The sequence below is a fragment of the Taudactylus pleione genome, unplaced genomic scaffold (assembly GCF_031769625.1).
Source record: "Taudactylus pleione unplaced genomic scaffold, aTauple2 ptg001716l, whole genome shotgun sequence".
Classification (NCBI taxonomy): Eukaryota; Metazoa; Chordata; class Amphibia; order Anura; family Myobatrachidae; genus Taudactylus; species Taudactylus pleione.
In genome coordinates, this window is record NW_028286113.1 from 319,611 (window position 1) to 341,769 (window position 22,159).

Consider the following 22,159-nt stretch of genomic DNA (forward strand, 5'->3'; position numbering starts at 1 on the left):
TGGTACAAGTTGATCTTTGTCTCATCTGTCCATAGGATGTTGTTCCAGAACTGTAACGGCTTTTTTAGATGTTGTTTGGCAAACTCTAATCTGGTCTTCCTGTTTTTGAGGCTCACCAATGGTTTAAATCTTGTGGTGAACCATCTATATTCACTCTTGTGAAGTCTTCTCTTGATTGTTGACTTTGACACATATACATCTACCTCCTGGAGAGTGTTCTTGATTTGGCCAACTGTTGTGAAGGGGTTTTTCTTCACCAGGGAAATAATTATGCTGTCATCCACCACAGTTGTTTTCCGTGGTCTTCCGGGTCTTTTGGTGCTGCTGAGCTCTCCGGTGCGTTCTTTCTTTTTAAGAATGTTCCAAACAGTTGATTTGGCCACACCTAATGTTTTTGCTATCTCTTATGGGTTTGTGTTGATTTATCAGCCTAACGATGGCCTGCTTCACTGATAGTGACAGCTCTTTGGATCTCGTATTGAGAGTCGACAGCAACTGATTCCAAATGCAAATGTCACACCTAGAATCAACTCCAGACCTTTTACCTGCTTAATTGATAATGAAATAACGAGGGAATAGCCCACACCTGTCCATGAAATAGCTTTTGAGTTGATAGTCCCATTACTTTTGGCCCCTTAAAAAGTGGGAGGCACATATAGAAGCCGTTGTAATTCCTACACCGTTCACCTGATTTGGATGTAATTACCCTCAAATTAAATCTGAAAGTCTGCAGTTAAATCACATCTTGTTTTTTTCATTTCAAAGCCATTGTGGTGGTGAATAGAGGCCAAAATATGACAATTCTGTCACTGTCCCAATATTTATGCACCTGACTGTAAATAAAAATAGCTTATCTGTAGGAGAAAAGATTTTTTGCCAAGGTATCGGGATAGTTCCCATTGGCGAATATGTCCCAGAGTCCTAGTCCACAAGATACTGTACAGCAGAGACCTTTCCAATGCTTCTTCCATTGGCAGACAGCTAGCCTTACCTCCTATTCCAATAGGAGGACAGCTAGCCTCACATTCTCCTGCAATAGGACAGCTAGCCTCACATTCTCCTGCAATAGGAGGACAGCTAGCCTCACATTCTCCTGCAATAGGACGACAGCTAGCCTCACATTCTCCTGCAATAGGACAGCTAGCCTCACATTCTCCTGCAATAGGAGGACAGCTAGCCTCACATTCTCCTGCAATAGGACGACAGCTAGCCTCACATTCTCCTGCAATAGGAGGACAGCTAGCCTCACATTCTCCTGCAATAGGAGGACAGCTAGCCTCACATTCTCCTGCAATAGGACAGCTAGCCTCACATTCTCCTGCAATAGGAGGACAGCTAGCCTCACATTCTCCTGCAATAGGACAGCTAGCCTCACATTCTCCTGCAATAGGACAGCTAGCCTCACATTCTCCTACAATAGGAGGACAGCTAGCCTCACATTCTCCTGCAATAGGAGGATAGCTAGCCTCACATTCTCCTGCAATAGGACAGCTAGCCTCACATTCTCCTGCAATAGGAGGACAGCTAGCCTTACATTCTCCTGCAATAGGAGGACCGCTAGCTTTACATTATCCTGCAATAGGACAACTAGCCTCACATTCTCCTGCACTAGGAGGACAGCTAGCCTCACATTCTCCTGCAATAGGAGGACCGCTAGCCTCACATTCTCCTGCAATAGGAGGACCGCTAGCTTTACATTATCCTGCAATAGGACCGCTAGCCTCACATTCTCCTGCAATAGGATATCTAGCCTCACATTCTCCTGCAATAGGACAGCTAGCCTCACATTCTCCTGCAATAGGATAGCTAGCCTCACATTCTCCTGCAATAGGAGGACAGTTAGCCTCACATTCTCCTGCAATAGGAGGACTGCTAGCCTCACATTCTCCTGCAATAGGAGGACAGCTACCCTCACATTCTCCTGCAATAGGACCGCTAGCCTTACATTCTCCTGCAATAGGAGGACCACTAGGCTTACATTCTTCTGCAATAGGAGGACCGCTAGCTTTACATTATCCTGCAATAGGACCGCTAGCCTCACATTCTCCTGCAATAGGAGGACCGCTAGCCTCACATTCTCCTGCAATAGGACCACTAGCCTCACATTCTCCTGCAATAGGAGGACTGCTAGCCTCACATTCTCCTGCAATAGGAGGACAGCTAGCCTTACATTCTCCTGCACTAGGAGGACAGCTAGCCTCACATTCTCCTGCAATAGGAGGACTGCTAGCCTCACATTCTCCTGCAAAAGGACCGCTAGCCTCACATTCTCCTGCAATAGGAGGACTGCTAGCCTCACATTCTCCTGCAATAGGACATCTAGCCTCACATTGTCCTGCAATAGGACAGCTAGCCTCACATTCTCCTGCACTAGGAGGACAGCTAGCCTCACATTCTCCTGCACTAGGAGGACCGCTAGCCTCACATTCTCCTGCAATAGGAGGACCGCTAGCCTTACATTCTCCTGCAATAGGAGGACAGCTAGCCTCACATTCTCCTGCAATAGAAGGACATCTAGCCTCACATTCTCCTGCAATAGAAGGACAGCTAGCCTCACATTCGCCTGCAATAGGACAGCTAGCCTCACATTCTCCTGCACTAGGAGGACAGCTAGCCTCAGATTCTCCTGCACTAGGAGGACAGCTAGCCTCAGATTCTCCTTCAATAGGAGGACTGCTAGCCTCACATTCTCCTGCAATAGGACAGCTAGCCTCACATTCTCCTGCAATAGGACATCTAGCCTCACATTCTCCTGCAATAGGACCGCTAGCTTTACACTATCCTGCAATAGGACATCTAGCCTCACATTGTCCTGCAATAGGACAGCTAGCCTCACATTCTCCTGCACTAGGAGGACCGCTAGTCTCACATTCTCCTGCACTAGGAGGACCGCTAGCTTTACATTATCCTGCAATAGGACCGCTAGCCTCACATTCTCCTGCAATAGGATATCTAGCCTCACATTCTCCTGCAATAGGACAGCTAGCCTCACATTCTCCTGCAATAGGATAGCTAGCCTCACATTCTCCTGCAATAGGAGGACAGTTAGCCTCACATTCTCCTGCAATAGGAGGACTGCTAGCCTCACATTCTCCTGCAATAGGAGGACAGCTACCCTCACATTCTCCTGCAATAGGACAGCTAGCCTTACATTCTCCTGCAATAGGAGGACCGCTAGCCTTACATTCTCCTGCAATAGGAGGACCGCTAGCCTCACATTCTGCTGCAATAGGAGGACAGCTAGCCTCACATTCTCCTGCAATAGGACAGCTAGCCTCACATTCTCCTGCACTACGAGGACCGCTAGCCTCACATTCTCCTGCAATAGGAGGACCACTAGGCTTACATTCTTCTGCAATAGGAGGACCGCTAGCTTTACATTATCCTGCAATAGGACCGCTAGCCTCACATTCTCCTGCAATAGGAGGACCGCTAGCCTCACATTCTCCTGCAATAGGACCACTAGCCTCACATTCTCCTGCAATAGGAGGACTGCTAGCCTCACATTCTCCTGCAATAGGAGGACAGCTAGCCTTACATTCTCCTGCACTAGGAGGACAGCTAGCCTCACATTCTCCTGCAATAGGAGGACTGCTAGCCTCACATTCTCCTGCAAAAGGACCGCTAGCCTCACATTCTCCTGCAATAGGAGGACTGCTAGCCTTACATTCTCCTGCAATAGGAGGACTGCTAGCCTCACATTCTCCTGCAATAGGAGGACTGCTAGCCTCACATTCTCCTGCAATAGGACATCTAGCCTCACATTGTCCTGCAATAGGACAGCTAGCCTCACATTCTCCTGCACTAGGAGGACAGCTAGCCTCACATTCTCCTGCACTAGGAGGACCGCTAGCCTCACATTCTCCTGCAATAGGAGGACCGCTAGCCTTACATTCTCCTGCAATAGGAGGACAGCTAGCCTCACATTCTCCTGCAATAGAAGGACATCTAGCCTCACATTCTCCTGCAATAGAAGGACAGCTAGCCTCACATTCGCCTGCAATAGGAGGACCGCTAGCCTTACATTCTCCTGCAATAGGAGGACAGCTAGCCTCACATTCTCCTGCAATAGAAGGACATCTAGCCTCACATTCTCCTGCAATAGAAGGACAGCTAGCCTCACATTCGCCTGCAATAGGACAGCTAGCCTCACATTCTCCTGCACTAGGAGGACAGCTAGCCTCAGATTCTCCTGCACTAGGAGGACAGCTAGCCTCAGATTCTCCTTCAATAGGAGGACTGCTAGCCTCACATTCTCCTGCAATAGGACAGCTAGCCTCACATTCTCCTGCAATAGGACATCTAGCCTCACATTCTCCTGCAATAGGACCGCTAGCTTTACACTATCCTGCAATAGGACATCTAGCCTCACATTGTCCTGCAATAGGACAGCTAGCCTCACATTCTCCTGCACTAGGAGGACCGCTAGTCTCACATTCTCCTGCACTAGGAGGACCGCTAGCCTCACATTCTCCTGCAATAGGAGGACCGCTAGCCTTACATTCTCCTGCAATAGGAGGACAGCTAGCCTCACATTCTCCTGCAATAGAAGGACATCTAGCCTCACATTCTCCTGCAATAGAAGGACAGCTAGCCTCACATTCTCCTGCACTAGGAGGACAGCTAGCCTCACATTCTCCTGCAATAGAAGGACATCTAGCCTCACATTCTCCTGCAATAGAAGGACAGCTAGCCTCACATTCTCCTGCACTAGGAGGACAGCTAGCCTCAGATTCTCCTGCACTAGGAGGACAGCTAGCCTCAGATTCTCCTGCACTAGGAGGACAGCTAGCCTCAGATTCTCCTGCACTAGGAGGACAGCTAGCCTCAGATTCTCCTGCACTAGGAGGACAGCTAGCCTCACACTCTCCTGCAATAGGAGGACAGCTAGCCTCACATTCTCCTGCAATAGAAGGACAGCTAGCCTCACATTCTCCTGCAATAGGAGGACAGCTAGCCTCACATTCTCCTGCAATAGGACAGCTAGCCTCACATTCTCCTGCAATAGGAGGACATCTAGCCTCACATTGTCCTGCAATAGGAGGACATCTAGCCTCACATTGTCCTGCAATAGGAGGACAGCTAGCCTCACATTCTCCTGCAATAGGGGGACATCTAGCCTCACATTCTCCTGCAATAGGAGGAGAGCTAGCCTCACATTCTCCTGCAATAGGACAGCTAGCCTCACATTCTCCTGCAATAGGATAGCTAGCCTCACATTCTCCTGCAATAGGAGGATAGCTAGCCTCACATTCTCCTGCAATAAGACAGCTAGCCTCACATTCTCCTGCAATAGGACAGCTAGCCTCACATTGTCCTGCACTAGTGTTACTTTACCCTCACTGAGAGGGAAAGGAGGTAACACTCAAGATACGCTCCCGCCAAATGGTGCACTCCTGAATCACCATCAGCCTCACTGAGAGGGAAAGGAGGTAACACACAAAACAGCTAAAAGTTCTGATGCATCACTGGGACCCTGCAGACCCCCTGGGAAGCAAAGGTGAGTCCACAAGAATAAAACTAAAGTCTCCTAAATGCGCTCACGTAGGTAAGAGACAGGAAACAAACACAATGGAGGAGCCGGACTATGTATCCTCCCAAGGTTCCTGTCTGTGCTCAGCTGACCATTGAATTGCGCCATTCTTGTAGGCCGCCATTGCGTTTCAGAAAGAAATAGTTTATTTATATACTTTATTAGAATTTACATGAAGATAATCGAGGAATATAGGTCATTGTGAGGGGATCACAAGGCTTCTCTCGTGTTGTGGTGCTAAGAATTCACATGTACATTTTATTACAAGACAATCATAAGCATTGAGATACTCTAGTGACAATACAAATGAAGCTACTGGCTGACTATATCCACAGTACACCTCCAAGGGGCTACGCTCCCCAGCTGGACCTCTATTGGAACTTGTACAAAATGGGCCAGACGTAAAGCAGCCACAGGGGGCGGATATTCTCAGCATCCAAATATACAACCTTATACTAATGTGATCATGTGTCCATCATGTGAAAGGCCGGGATGCCCACTGTGTCTCCCTCCGCAGCTGTTATCATTAGTATAGGCAGTTATTGGTTTCACCTTCATATAGTTTGTCGGATGTTCTCTCAGATGTAACTTTACTGCACATTAGGTGGATTCTGGCTTCTGAGCTGTGTGGATTCTCTAATATGCAACAAGATGTGATTTACGTCTATAACATTTCCCGCACTCAGAGCAGGGTTATAGTATTTCTCTTGTGTGATTTCTTTCATGTGTTTTCAGATTTGATGTACAGGTAAAACTTTTCCCACACTCGGGACAAGAATATGGCTTCTCTCCTGTGTGGAGTCTCTGATGTGTTATCAGACCTGATGTACTAGTAAAACATTTGCCACACTCAGAACATGGAAATGGCTTCTCTCCTGTATGGGTTCTCTGATGTGTTATCAGACCTGATGTACTAGTAAAACATTTGCCACACTCAGAACATGGAAATGGATTCTCTCCTGTGTGGAGTCTCTGATGTGTTATCAGACCTGATGTACTAGTAAAACATTTGCCACACTCAGAACATGGAAATGGCTTCTCTCCTGTGTGGGTTCTCTGATGTGCAACAAGAGCTGATTTAGTTCTGTAACATGTGCCACACTCAGAGCAGCAATATGGCTTCTCCCCTGTGTGACTTTGGTTATGTATTTTCAGTTGTAATTGTGTGGTAAAACATTTACCACACTCAGAGCAGGAATATGGCTTCTCTCCTGTGTGAACTCGTTCATGTTCTTTCAGATTTGAAGTACTAGTAAAAAATTTGCCACACTCAGAGCAGGAATATGGATTCTCCCCTGTATGGAGCCTCTGATGTGTTTTTAGCTCTTCTTTCCTAGCAAAACACTTATCACACTCAGAGCAGGGATATGGTTTCTCTCCTGTGTGGAGTCTCTGGTGTATAAGAAGGTGCTGACTGGTTGTAAAGTATTTGCCACACTCAGTGCAGGAATGTGTTCTCTCTCCAGTATGGAATCGCTCATGTCTCTTCAGGCTTGACGTACAGGTAAAACACTTATCACATTCAGGACAAGAATATGGTCTCTCTCCTGTATGAAGTCTCTGATGCTTTTTCAGATCGTCTTTCCTAGTATAACATTTCCCACACTCAGAGCAGGAATAGGGCTTCACTCCTGTGTGGATTCTCTGATGCTTTTTTAGATCTGATTTACAGGTAAAAGATTTTCCACACTCTGAGCAAGTGTATGGCTTCTCCCCTGTGTGACTTCTTAGATGCTCTTTAAGGTGTGATTGTCTGGTAAAGCATTTCCCACATTCTGAGCAGGAATGAAGACTCGCCCCTGTATGAAGTCTCTGATGCACTCTCAGACATGATGTACTGACAAAACATCTCCCACACTCAGAGCAGGAATAGGGCTTCTCTCCTGTGTGGATACCTTGATGTACTTTCAGATATGATGTATTGTTGAAACATTTCCCTCCTTTAGAACTAGAATACGATTTCTTTCCTTTATGGAGTTCTTCATGCTTTAGCAAATTTCCTTTCTTAGCAAAACATTTCCCACATTCAGAGCAAGAATATGGTTTTGTTTCAACACTGGATGAAGATCCTGGTTCCTCCATATTATGAGGAAAAGTATCTTGCGTATGATCTGTGGGTGTATAAATGTCAGTGTCTGGGAAGTTTCCACCATAACATGAGACTGGTTCTTCATTAATATGAGCAGATGGATCTTTTTGTAGTTCTGCTGGGAAAAATATATGGTGGTCAGACATATAAAAATGTTAATAATCCTGCAATTTAATAGTATGAATCCTGTTGTCTATGCTTATATATTATATGAATTATTGAGAAGCCCAAAAGTGATTCATGGTAGATCCAAAACATTCAAGGAACGTCCACATTCTTGATTGTTACTTTAACAAGCCCCAATCCTACATCGGATGCTCTGCTATTACACGGAAACCGGATGAACTTCTCCATCATATAGGAGCAGTGAATTTAGCAATGCAAATCACAGTAGTATTATTGGGGTTGGGTATGAAATATCGGCAGTCGGGATGCCAGCTGTCAAAATACTAACAGCGGTATCCCGACAGGGGTTAGGTAAGTATCCTAACCTACTACCTTTACCCTCCCCATTATTGCCTAAACCTAGCCCTCCTCCCTTGGTGCCTAACCCTAACTCCCCCACTAGTTGTGCCTAAATCTAACCCACTAGTCTCTGATCCCACACTAATTTCACCAAAGAGTGTGTGCATAGATAGATATGAGAGATAGAAATATATGATAGATAAATAGATATGAGATAGATAGATATGAGATACATAGATAGGTCATACACCATGGCAAGACTGAGCACAGCAACAAGACACAAGGTAGCTATACAGCATCAGCAAGGTCTCTCCCAGGCAAAGATTTCAAAGCAGACCGGGGTTTCGTGATGTGCTGTTCAAGCTTTTTTGAAGAAGCACAAAAACGGGCAACGTTGAGGTTTGTAGACGCAGAGGTCGGCCAAGGAAACTTAGTGCATCAGATGACAGACACATCTTGCTTACTTCCCTTTGAAATTGGAAGATGTCCAACAGTGCCATCAGCTCAGAACTGGCAGAAACCAGTGGGACCCAGGTACACCCATATACTGTTCAGAGTAGTCTGGCCAGAAGTGGTATTCATGAAAAAATTGCACCAAAAAGCCATCCCTTCGATGTGGAAACAAGGCCAAGCGACTCAACTATGCATGAAAACATAAGAACTGGGGTGCCGAAAATTGGCAGCAGGTGCTCTGGACTGATGAGTCAAAATTTTAAATATTTGGCTGTATCAAAATTTTAAATATTTGGCTGTAACGGAAGGTAGTTTGTTCACCGAAACTCTGGAGAGCGGTACAATAATGAGTGTCTGCAGGCAACAGTGATGCATGGTGAGGTTCCTTGCAAGTTTGGGGCTGCATTTCAGCAAATGTGTCACTACCACGCACAGGGAACTTCGTTAAGAGGGCTGGAAGTCAGGGTACTAGGGTGTGGAGTGACACGGAGTCTAACCCACTGGTGGTTTTCCCCAGTGACACCTCCCATTGGGCTTTGCAGCACCCAGTTGGCAGGTTGCGGCCCTCTGGTCAGGTACCCAGAAACTAGCAATGAGACATGGTGGCAGGGTAGAGGAAGATAACTACCCACACTGGAAAATAATTCGTAGAGGATACACTGGTGAGAGACACATAGAGGATGTACTTGAACAATGACTCGTAGAGGGCACACTGGAGGATGGCACGTAAAGGGTATCACTGGATAATGTCTCGTAGAAGATACACTAGAGAATAACACGTAGAGGGTTCACTGGAGGATTACATGTAGGGGATACACTGGAGAATTGCACATAGAAGGTTCACTGGAGAGTAACTCTAGAGGATACACTGGTAAATGCCACATAGGAAATACACTGGAGATTACTCGTAGGGAATACACTGGAAAACTGCACATAGAAGATTCACTAGAGATTAACTCGTAGGAGGGAACCTGGGGAATATCACTGAGACTAGAGAAAGTGTATTAAGGATAGGGTACTGAGTGTACTTGTATCCAGGCGAAGGATAGGGTACTGAGTGCACTTGGGATCCAGACGCAGGACAGGGTACTGAGTAAATGCACAGGAGATCACCACAAAGGTAATAGAATATAACACGAGATCAGCGTGAGAGCTGAAATATATAACACTAGGGATCAGCGTGAGAGCTGAAATATATAACAGTAGAGATCAGCGCGAGAGCTGAAATATATAACACTAGGAATCAGCGTGAGAGCTGAAATAGGTAAAAGTAGATATCAGGGCGGGAGCTGAAATAGATAATACTAGGGATCAACGTTAAGAGCTGAAATACATAACACTAGGGATCAGCCTGAGAGCTGAAATATATAACACCAGAAATCAGCCTGAGAGCTGAAATATATAACACCAGAAATCAGCGTGAGAGCTGAACACCAGAAGTCAGCATGAGAGCTGAACACCAGAAATCAGCGCAAGAACAGAACGAGCACACTGGAGATCCTAAGGCGGAGAAGCACCAGAGAATATCAGAATGGAGCCTGGAGCGATGTAATGGTCACAGTCACTGGAGAGTGAACGAAGGTGAACAGGCAACTTCCTGGTACCTGGAGTCCTGCTTTATACCCTTAGGTAGCCGTCCATTGGAGGAGAGAGTCAGCTGAGCTGGCAAGGCTACCACTGGATGAGGGACTAGTCAGGTGATAGAGACCAACATGGCTGCGCCCATGACCACCACCATGGGACGAGGATGCACATATGGAAGTCCTAGCAGACCCCGAGGAGAATACTCAGTGCGCCACCCGCAGGAAGATCATGGGAAGCCGGAGCAATGGTGAGTAGCGGCCGATCCCAGGCCGCACCCTGACAAAATGGAGTTGGGAATTTTTCAGGATTAATGGTGTCCTCAATTCTAAGAAATACAGGCAGGTACTTATCCATCATGCAATACCATCATGGAGGCATCTGATTGGCTCCAAATTTATTCTGCAGCAGGACAACGACACCAAACATACAGCCAATGTCATTAAGAACTATCTTCAGCGTAAAGAAGAACAAGGAGTCCTGGAAGTGATGATATGGCCCCCACAGAGCCCTGATCTCATCATCACCAAGTCTGTCTGGGATTACATGAAGAGACAGAAGGATCTGAGCAAGCTACAACCACAGATCTGTGGTTAGTTCTCCAAGATGTTTGGAACAACCTCCCTGCCGAGATCCTTCAAAAACTGTGTGCAAGTGTACCTAGAAGAACTGATGCTGTTTTGAGGGCAAAGGGTGGTCACACCAAATATTGATTTGATTTAGATTTCTCTTCTGTTCATTCACTTTTATTAATTAACAAAATGCAAAGTAAACTAGTAACTCTTCTATTTTTGAAAGCATTCTTATGGGCGTACACACTAGATGATATGTCATCGTCCGATCCGGCCAGATCGGACGGCATGTCAGCAACATCGTCTAGTGTGTACACTCAATGTCGCTGACCATGCGCACTCCCGTGCATTGTCAGCGACGGGGGACAAAGTCAGCAAGGCCATTCTGCCAAATGCAGCATGTCCCGCCATCGCTCCAGACATCGGCATGTGTGTATGCAATTGCCGATGCAGGGACCCCTGCCGGGTCCTGTTGCACATCGTTGTGTACCCAGCATTACTTTACAGCACTTTTTCCACACCTGCCCAATACTTTTGCACAGTACTGTACACTCTGACAATTTCCTGTAGAATTTGCTGGTACAATCCTCTCATTCAGAGTTCCTGAAATGAAGGCAAGTGGTCCTGGGCCCGTGGCAGCAAAGCAGCAACAAGCCACAACACTGCAATCACTGTGTTTTCTACAAAGCAGCACCAAGCCACGACACTGCAATCACTGTGTTTTCTTCAAAGCAGCACCAAGCCACGACACTGCAATCACTGTGTTCTCTACAAAGCAGCACCAAGCCACGACACTGCAATCACTGTGTTTTCTTCAAAGCAGCACCAAGCCACGACACTGCAATCACTGTGTTTTCTACAAAGCAGGAACAAGCCACAACACTGCAATCACTGTGTTTTCTACAAAGCAGCACCAAGCCACGACACTGCAATCACTGTGTTTTCTACAAAGCAGCACCAAGCCACGACACTGTAATCACTGTGTTTTCTACAAAGCAGCACCAAGCCACGACACTGCAATCACTGTGTATTCTACAAAGCAGCACCAAGCCACGACACTGCAATCACTGTGTTCTCTACAAAGCAGCACCAAGCCACGACACTGCAATCACTGTGTTTTCTACAAAGCAGCACCAAGCCACGACACTGCAATCACTGTGTGTTCTTCAAAGCAGCACCAAGCCACGACACTGCAATCACTGTGTTCTCTACAAAGCAGCAACAAGCCATGACACTGCAATCACTGTGTTCTCTACAAAGCAGCGCCAAGCCACGACACTGCAATCACTGTGTTCTCTACAAAGCAGGAACAAGCCACGACACTGCAATCACTGTGTTTTCTTCAAACAGTAGGTTTCTCATTTGAGGAAAAAAAGTATTATTTTAGGGTCAACCAGCCACAGAATTTTTTTTTTTTCCTTCTGGCTAATCCAGTTGGTTCTATAGGAAACGTTAAATGGGCAGCAGGTCTTCTTGGAGAGTACAGGCTTCCTCTGTTAGCCTCTCATGCATTCTTGTACAGCATTTGCCAGATGGTGGGCTCATGAGCACCGACGTTAGCCAGTGTCGCCTGTAAATCTTATTATATTACCCTTGGGTTCTCTGTGACCAACAAGATTATATGACTTTTTCTGGACAACCACTTATGTGGACGTTAACAATGGTGTTGACTGCTCTCCATTTTTAACATTCCCCAGTCTGACAGTGGATCCAAAGGCCTTCATTATTTCTTGTAGTACATTTTTATTCCCATGCAAGGCTCCCATATATATATATATATACTCTAGCTCCGGCGGAAGGCAGGGCGCTGGAGCTAGAGAGGGCAACCTTATGCGCCCGAAAAGTGGGCGTGGTCATGAAAAGGGGGCGTGTCTATAAGATGCATCCCCTTTTCATCATACTTGGGGGCGTGCCCGGCGCTTACGGACATGCTGGGCAGCCCCCAAGCGCTGCAGAAAGGGAGAATAGATGCCGGGCGCATGCGCCCGGCGTCTATTCTCCGGCGGTAACCGGGACACCACATGTTTCTCCACCCGCGGGACACTGCGTCCCGCGGGTGAGAACGGCACCCGCAGGCTGTGAGGGCAGGGCACTTTTTGCCCTCCTCCTGAAGGGCAGGGTGCTTTTTGCCCTCCAGAAGGAGGGCAGGGCGCCGCGCCCCGCTAAAACAGCCTAGCGGGAACGCTATATATATAATCAGTCGTCCTGACTGACTGACTCATCAACGCCCAGCCCAAGCCCTTGGACCTAGAAACATGAAAATCGGGGAGTATATGCCTTGCATGACGTAGGTGCCCACTAAGAAGGGATTTTTCTAAATTCTACTCTGAAGGGGGTGAAAAGGGCTAAAATGTTTCCTCCCCCTGTGCAATGTCCTGTCTGTCTCATTGTGGCTGCAGCACAGCTGAATATTCAAATACCAACTGTCACTACGTTGGTGAGGGAGAGAAATGTGTTACTATAGGGGTGACTGGGGGTAATGTGTTACTACAGGTGTGAGCGAGAGGTTTGTGTTTCTCCAGAGGTGAGAAAGGGGAATAAGTAACTACAGTTGTGAGTGAGAATAATGTGTTACTACAGGTGTGGGCGAGGGATTGTATTTGTACACAGGTGAGGGAGGAGAATATCGAATGTGTTACAACAAAGGCGAGGGAGGTAAAATGTGTTACTACAGAGGTGAGCGAGGATAATGTGTTACTACAGAGGTTAGAGAGTGGAATGTGTTAGTACACAGGTGAGGTAGGGTAATGTCTTACTATAGCAGTGTTTACTATAGAAGTGAAGGATTAATGTGTTACTGGAGTGGTGAGATTAAAATGTAAACAGTAGATATCTAAGATCTACCTGGGTGGAACCGTGTACATCAGCTAGTTTACTATAAAAGCCTTTGACCCCTTCTCAATATTTGGGAGAGCTGCTCCTCCTGTCAAAGTAGAGGAAGTGAAAGTCTTCTGCTATAACTACACTAACAGCAGGGGGCACACGCAATACCCATTTACTTCAGATAGCGGTTTTTGGAAGAGTCGCATTACTGTGAGAAGAGGTTTATCAGTTGCGTCAGGAAGACCATCCATCCAGACACCTAAATTAGAAAGAGTGAGGCTTCCTAGGTTACGGTCAGCCATGACTGAGCTGTGACTAACAAAATATGTAATCATTGTCCAGCATTTCCAGGTGTCGTGTATGATAGAAGCCTCTTGGTGCCGAAATTTAGGTTAAAGCCCGGTCTTCCTTTCTACGAGGTGTTTCTGCTGCACCCACGATACATTTAGGATTTTTAGATTTACTTCTTGGAGTCGATTTCATAGGCTCGGTATATCTGAGCATTCATACTGGATTAAGAAGGTCGGTCTCAGTGTGGCCAGAGACCCGTCCCCTAAGGTCAGGATGGCTGCCATGTCACTGAGGTCATCCAGTCACATTGGTTATCTACTTTCATGTCTTGGATGAAGCTCTCACCGCACCTAAGGTCACATTCCTACAAACATTCTAAACACTGAATACATATATAAAGCAGGGTGGGGGCTTCTTTCCAAATGACACCCTAACCATGGAGTCAAACTTTCCCCTAAACATCATATTGTATGAAGGTTTCTTTTCTTATAGTCCCCTTACACTGACAACTCCATTTATTGTATTGTGTATAACACACGCATCTGATGTATATATCTGACCTGCATTTATACTATACAATATCACTGTTCACAATGAGTATATATATATATATATATATATACAGGGATGACATCTCCTATGTACACAGACAGGACCGTGATATAATCTCCTCTTACCCAGTGATGTGAGGGTCCGGTGATTCTCCATCATCACGTCCTTGTACAGACCCTGTGTTCCTCTATATACTCCCCTCCTGCATGGAGACATAGACAGTGACATCCTGACACCTTATAGGAACTTGACACACACATAATGATAGTCTATCACCCAGACACATCCCTGGTGTTACTGTATAATGTCCTATTCCCAGCAGTCACCTCTCCAGTCATCACCCAGACACATCCCCTGGTGTTACTGTATAATGTCCCATTCCCAGCAGTCACCTCCCCAGTCATCACCCAGACACATCCCCTGGTGTTACTGTATAATGTCCTATTCCCAGCAGTCACCTCTCCAGTCATCACCCAGACACATCCCATGGTGTTACTGTATAATGGCCCATTCCTAGCAGTCAATTCTCCGGTTATCACCCAGACACATCCCCTGGTGTTACTGTATAATGTCCTATTCCCAGCAGTCACCTCTCCAGTCACAACCCAGACACATCCCCTGGTGTTACTGTATAATGTCCCATTCCCAGCAGTCATCTCTCCAATCATCACCCAGAAACATCCCCTGGTGTTACTGTATAATGTCCTATTCCCAGCAGTCACCTCTCCGGTCAACACCCAGACACATCCCCTGGTGTTACTATATATAATGTCCCATTCCCAGCAGTCACCTCTCCAGTCATCACCCAGACACATCCCCCAGTGTTACTGTATAATGTCCCATTCCCAGCAGTCACCTCTCCGGTCATCACCCAGACACATCCCCTGGTGTTACTGTATAATGTCCCATTCCCAGCAGTCACCTCTCCAGTCATCACCCAGACACATCCCCCGATGTTACTGTATCATGTCCCATTCCCAGCAGTCACTTCTCCGGTTATCACCCAGACACATCCCCCGGTGTTACTGTATAATGTCCTATTCCCAGCAGTCAATTCTCCGGTTATCACCCAGACACATCCCCCGGTGTTACTGTATAATGTCCCTTTCCCAGCAGTCACTTCTCCGGTCATCACCCAGACACATCCCCTGGTGTTACTGTATAATGTCCCATACCCAGCAGTCACTTCTCCAGCCATCACCCAGACACATCCCCTGGTGTTACTGTATAATGTCCCATTCCCAGCAGTCACTTCTCCAATCATCACCCAGACACATCCCCTGGTGTTACTGTATAATGTCCCATTCCCAGCAGTCACCTCTCCAGTCATCACCAAGACACATCCCCCGGTGTTACTGTATAATGTCCCCTTCCCAGCAGTCACCTCCCCAGTCATCACCCAGACACATCCCCCGGTGTTACTGTATAATGTCCCATTCCCAGCAGTGACCTCTCCAGTCATCACCCAGATACATCCCCTCGTGTTACTGTATAATGTCCCATTCCCAGCAGTCACCTCTCCAGTCATCACCCAGACACATCCCCTGGTGTTACCGTATAATGTCCCATTCCCAGCAGTCACCTCTCCAGTCATCACCCAGACACATCTCCTGGTGTTACCGTATAATGTCCCATTCCCAGCAGTCACCTCTCCAGTCATCACCCAGACACATCCCCTGGTGTTACCGTATAATGTCCCATTCCCAGCAGTCACCTCTCCAGTCATCACCCAGACTATATGTTACTGTATAATGTCCCATTCCCAGCAGTCACCTCTCCGGTCATCACCCAGACACATCCCCTATATAATAATAATACCACATATCAGTGTGTGCTGGGAGCTGTGTTATTCCCCCTCATATAGCACTGTACAGTCCCCTATCCCCTATATAATAATAATACCACATATCAGTGTGTGCTGGGAGCTGTGTTATTCCCCCTCATATATCACTGTACAGTCCACTCTCCCCTATATATAATAATAATACACATATTAGTGTGTGCTGGGAGCTGTGTTATCCCCCCTCATATATCACTGTACAGTTCCCTCTCCCCTATATAATAATAATACTACATATCAGTGTGTGCTGAGAGCTGTGTTATTCCCTCCATATATCACTGTACAGTCCCCTCTCCCCTATATAATAATACCACATATCAGTGTGTGCTGGGAGCTGTGTTATTCCCCCTCATATATCACTGTACGGTCCCCTCCCCCCTATATAATAATAATAGCACATATCAGTGTGTGCTGGGAGCGGTGTTATTCCCCCTCATATATCACTGTACAGTCACCTCTCCCCTATATAATAATAATACCACATATCAGTGTGTGCTGGGAGCTGTGTTTTCCCTCCATATATCACAGTACAGTCCCCTCTCCCCTATATAATAATAATACCACATATCAGTGTGTGCTGGGAGCTGTGTTTTCCCTCCATATATCACAGTACAGTCCCCTCTCCCCTATATAATGATAATAATACACATATCAGTGGGTCCGATTCAGAGCCGAACGCTTTGACCAGAGCACTCGCTCTGAATCAGGGCCCTACTACCTGTTCTTGGAGCGGCCTCATGGATGCTCACATAGCTGTGGGTTACCACCCACAGCTATAGCGAGCTTCCATAATGATGGTCGCGATGGTCAAGACCATCGCGACCATCGGGCTTGCGACGAGACCCTGCGGTAGGGTCTCTCTGCCGCAAGCCCTAGAGTGATGTTGGCTCTATCAGAGCCAAAAAAACTACAAACTGACATCACTACTGATGTCAGTGGGGCCGGACTCAGACAGTAGGCGTTCCCATGGGAACGCCTCCGTCTGGCAGCCACGCCCCAGGCACACCCACCAAAGGGGGCGTGCTGTCACTCACCATCGACAGCACGCCCCCTTTGGTGCGAGACCTCGAGCGACGGATTCCTCGTCGCTCACCGGGTCTCGCGCATGCGCATGACGGAGCTCCCTCCGTCGTGCGCATGCGCACTTCGGCACCATCGACCCGCTTGTGAGCGTCCTGCGCTCGCGAGCGGGTCCAAATCAGGCCCAGTGTGTGCTGGGAGCTGTGTTATCCCCCCTCATATATCACTGTACAGTCCCCTCTTCCCTATATAATAATAATACCACATATCAGTGTGTGCTGAGAGCTGTGTTATTCCCCCTCATATCACTGTACAGTGCCCTCTCCCCTATATAATAATAATACCACATATCAGTGTGTGCTGGGAACTGTGTTATTCCCTCCATATATCACTGTACAGTCCCCTCTCCCCTATATAATAATAATAGCACGTATCAGTGTGTGCTGGGAGCTGTGTTATTCCCCCTCATATATCACTGTACAGTCCCCTCTCCCCTATATAATAATAATACCACATATCAGTGTGTGCTGGGAGCTGTGTTATTCCCCCTCATATATCACTGTACAGTCCCCTCTCCCCTATATATAATAATAATACACATATTAGTGTGTGCTGGGAGCTGTGTTATCCCCCCTCATATATCACTGTACAGTTCCCTCTCCCCTATATAATAATAATACCACATATCAGTGTGTGCTGAGAGCTGTGTTATACCCCCTCATATAGCACTGTACAGTCCCCTCTCCCCTATATAATAATAATACCACATAGTGTGTGCTGGAGCTGTGTGATTCCCCCTCATATATCACTGTACAGTCCCCTCTCCACCCTATATAATAATAATACCACATATCAGTGTGCTGGGAGCTGTGTTATTCCCCTTCATATGTCACTGTACAGTCCCCTCTCCCCTGTATAATAATAATACCACATATCAGTGTGTGCTGGGAGCTGTGTTATTCCTCCTCATATATCACTGTACAGTCCCCTCTCCCCTATATAATAATGATACCACATATCAGTGTGTGCTGGGAGCTGTGTTATTCCCCCTCATATATCACTGTACAGTCCCCTCTCCCCTATATAATAATAATAATAATAATAATACCACATATCAGTGTGTGCTGGGAGCTGTGTTATTCCCCCTCATATATCACTGTACAGTCCCCTCTCCCCCTATATAATAATACCACATATCAGTGTGTGCTGGGAGCTGTGTTATTCCCCCTCATATATCACTGTACAGTCCCCTCTCCCCTATATAATAATAATACCAAATATCAGTGTATGCTGGGAGCTGTGTTATTCCCCCTCATATAACACTGTACAGTCCCCTCTCCCTATATAATAATAATAATACCACATATCAGTGTGTGCTGGGAGCGGTGTTATTCCCCCTCATATATCACTGTACAGTCCCCTCTCCCCTATATAATAATAATACCACATATTATATGTGCTGGGAGCTGTGTTATTCCCCGTCATATATCACTGTACGGTCCCCTCTCCCCCTATATAATAATACCACATATCAGTGTGTGCTGGGAGCTGTGTTATTCCCCCTCATATATCACTGTACAGTCCCCTCTCCCCTATATAATAATAATACCAAATATCAGTGTATGCTGGGAGCTGTGTTATTCCCCCTCATATAACACTGTACAGTCCCCTCTCCCTATATAATAATAATAATACCACATATCAGTGTGTGCTGGGAGCGGTGTTATTCCCCCTCATATATCAGTGTACAGTCCCCTCTCCCCTATATAATAATAATACCACATATTATATGTGCTGGGAGCTGTGTTATTCCCCGTCATATATCACTGTACAGTCCCCTCTCCCCTATATAATAATAATACCACATATCAGTGTGTGCTGGGAGCTGTGTTATTCCCCCTCATATATCACTGTACAGTCCCCTATCCCCTATATAATAATAGCACATATCAGTGTGTGCTGGGAGCTGTGTTATTCCCCCACATATATCACTGTACAGTCCCCTCCCCCCTATATAATAATAATAGCACATATCAGTGTGTGCTGGGAGCTGTGTTATTCCCCCTCATATATCACTGTACAGTCCCCTCTCCCCTATATAATAATAATAGAACATATCAGTGTGTACTGAGAGCTGTGTTATTCCCCCTCATATATCACTGTACGGTCCCCTCTCCCCTATATAATAATAATAGCACATATCAGTGTGTGCTGGGAGCTGTGTTATTCCCCCTCATATATCACTGTACAGTCTGCTCTCCCCTATATAATAATAGCACATATCAGTGTGTGCTGGGAGCTGTGTTATTCCCCCTCATATATCACTGTACAGTCCCCTCCCCCCTATATAATAATACCACATATCAGTGTGTGCTGGGAGCTGTGTTATTCCCCCTCATATATCACTGTACAGTCCCCTCCCCCCTATATAATAATAATAGTACATATCAGTGTGTGCTGGGAGCTGTGTTATTCCCCCTCATATATCACTGTACAGTCCCCTCTCCCCTATATAATAATAATAGAACATATCAGTGTGTACTGAGAGCTGTGTTATTCCCCCTCATATATCACTGTACGGTCCCCTCTCCCCTATATAATAATAATAGCACATATCAGTGTGTGCTGGGAGCTGTGTTATTCCCCCTCATATATCACTGTACAGTCTGCTCTCCCCTATATAATAATACCACATATCAGTGTGTGCTGGGAGCTGTGTTATTCCCCCTCATATATCAGTGTTCAGTCCCCTCCCCCTATATAATAATAGCATATATCAGTGTGTACTGAGAGCTGTGTTATTCCCCCTCATATATCACTGTACGGTCCCCTCTCCCCTATATAATAATAATAGCACATATCAGTGTGTGCTGGGAGCTGTGTTATTCCCCCTCATATATCACTGTACAGTCCCCTCTCCCCTATATAATAATAATAGCACATATCAGTGTGTGCTGGGAACTGTGTTATTCCCCCTCATATATCACTGTACAGTCCCCTCTCCCCTATATAATAATAATACCACATATCAGTATGTGCTGGGAGCTGTGTTATTCCCCCTCATATATCACTGTACAGTCCCCTCTCCCCTATATAATAATAATACCACATAGTGTGTGCTGGGAGCTGTGTTATTCCCCCTCTTATATCACTGTACGGCCCCCTCTCCCCCCTATATAATACTAATACCACATATCAGTGTGTGCTAGGAGCTGTGTTATTCCCCCTCATATATCACTGTACAGTCCCCTCTCCCCTATATAATAATAATAGCACATATCAGTGTGTGCTGGGAGCTGTGTTATTCCCCCTCATATATCACTGTACAGTCCCCTCTCCCCCTATAATATGAGATATGGTAAGAACTTACCCTTGTTATCTCTATTTCTACGAAGTCCATAGGGTTCCACAGGATACCTTGGGGTATAGGTGTGACGTCAGTCGCAGGGCACCAAAGAGTTAAGCTTTCAGCCTCCCAGGATGCACTAGGTCCCCCTCCTTTACCCCGCCCCCAGGCCAAGGCACCTCAGTTAGTTACCAAGCCATAGGCCGGAGGAGGAGAAGGAAGAGAGAGAACAAAAATCTGGACACATACAAGAATCACATTCTCACCAGAGGGAGATGGAAAACCGGTGACCAGAGCAAAGCCCATCTGCAGCACAGGTGCGACAGGGCGGGAGTCCTGTGGAACCCTATGGACTTCGTAGAAATAGAGATAACAAGGGTAAGTTCTTACCATATCTCATTTTTTCTACTTCAGGGTCCATAGGGTATCCACAGGATACCTTGGGGATGTCCCAAAGCAGTATCCTTTAAGGGTGGGGACGCTCCTGTGCAGAAAGGAGAATCCGCCGCCCGAAGGAAGCATCCTGAGAGGCGAAGGTGTCAAACCTGTAATACCTCACGAAGGTATGGACAGAAGACCACGTAGCAGCCTTGCAGATCTGAACTGCCGAGGCACCACGTCGAGCTGCCCACGAAGGACCCACAGACCTAGTGGAATGAGCCTTCAGAGAAGGAGGGACCGGTAGGCCTTCATGAAGATAAGCTTCAGAAATAGCCATACGGATCCAGGCTGCCAAAGTTTGCTTTGAAGCAGGCCAACCCTTTTTACAGAAGCCATAGAGGACAAACAAAGCGTCCGACTTCCTAAACGAAGAACATAAGTCCTTAAGGTCAACATAAGTCCTTAAGGCCCGCACAACATCCAAAGAGGCCTCACCCACGGAAAGACCCGGTGAGTTAAAGGCCGGAACAACTATTTCCTCGTTAACATGAAACTGGAAAACAACTTTGGGAAGAAACTCGGGCCGAGTGCGGAGCACTGCCCTGTTCCCATGAAAAACCAAGAAAGGGGGTCTACAAGAAAGAGCCCCTAACTCAGAAACACGTCTGGCCGAAGCAACGGCCAGAAGGAAAACAGTCTTAGCTGTTAGCCATTTAAGATCCACTGAGCCCAGTGGTTCAAACGGCGGTCCATGGAGAGCCCTCAGGACCACAGCCAAATCCCAAGGCGCCACAGGTGGAACAAAGGGCGGCTGAATACGGAGAACACCTTGCATAAAGGTGCGCACATCCGGGATTGTAGCAATCCTACGGTGAAACCAGACAGATAGGGCCGAAACCTGTACCTTCAAAGAAGCAAGGCGAAGCCCATGATCTAGTCCCGCTTGCAGGAAGGCGAGAATCCGAGACAGACGAAACTCCCGCGGTGCATAACCTCTCGGTCGACACCACTGGAAGAACGTATGCCACACGCGATGGTATATCCTCGCGGAAGACGGTTTCCGAGCTCGTAACATGGTACGCACCACAGAGCTGGAAAACCCCCGGGACCTCAGCATGGCCGTCTCAACAGCCACGCCGTCAAAGACAGCCGAGTCAGGACCGGGTGAAGACAAGGACCCTGAGACAGAAGGTCCGGTCGTAGCGGCAACCGC

The 22,159-nt window shown here is 46.8% G+C and overlaps 1 protein-coding gene across 1 annotated transcript in view; it reads right to left on the reverse strand.

Moving 5' to 3' along the window:
- Positions 1-6,226: 6,226 nt before the first annotated feature.
- Positions 6,227-22,159, reverse strand: part of LOC148439547 (uncharacterized) — a 107,986-nt gene continuing 92,053 nt past the window's right edge. The window contains exons 7-8 of the mRNA XM_088464597.1: positions 16,323-16,328; positions 6,227-7,267 (exon numbers count right to left, since the gene is read on the reverse strand). Coding sequence (XP_088320723.1) covers positions 6,227-7,267; positions 16,323-16,328 — 1,047 coding nt within the window. The remainder of the gene's footprint in view (positions 7,268-16,322; positions 16,329-22,159) is intronic.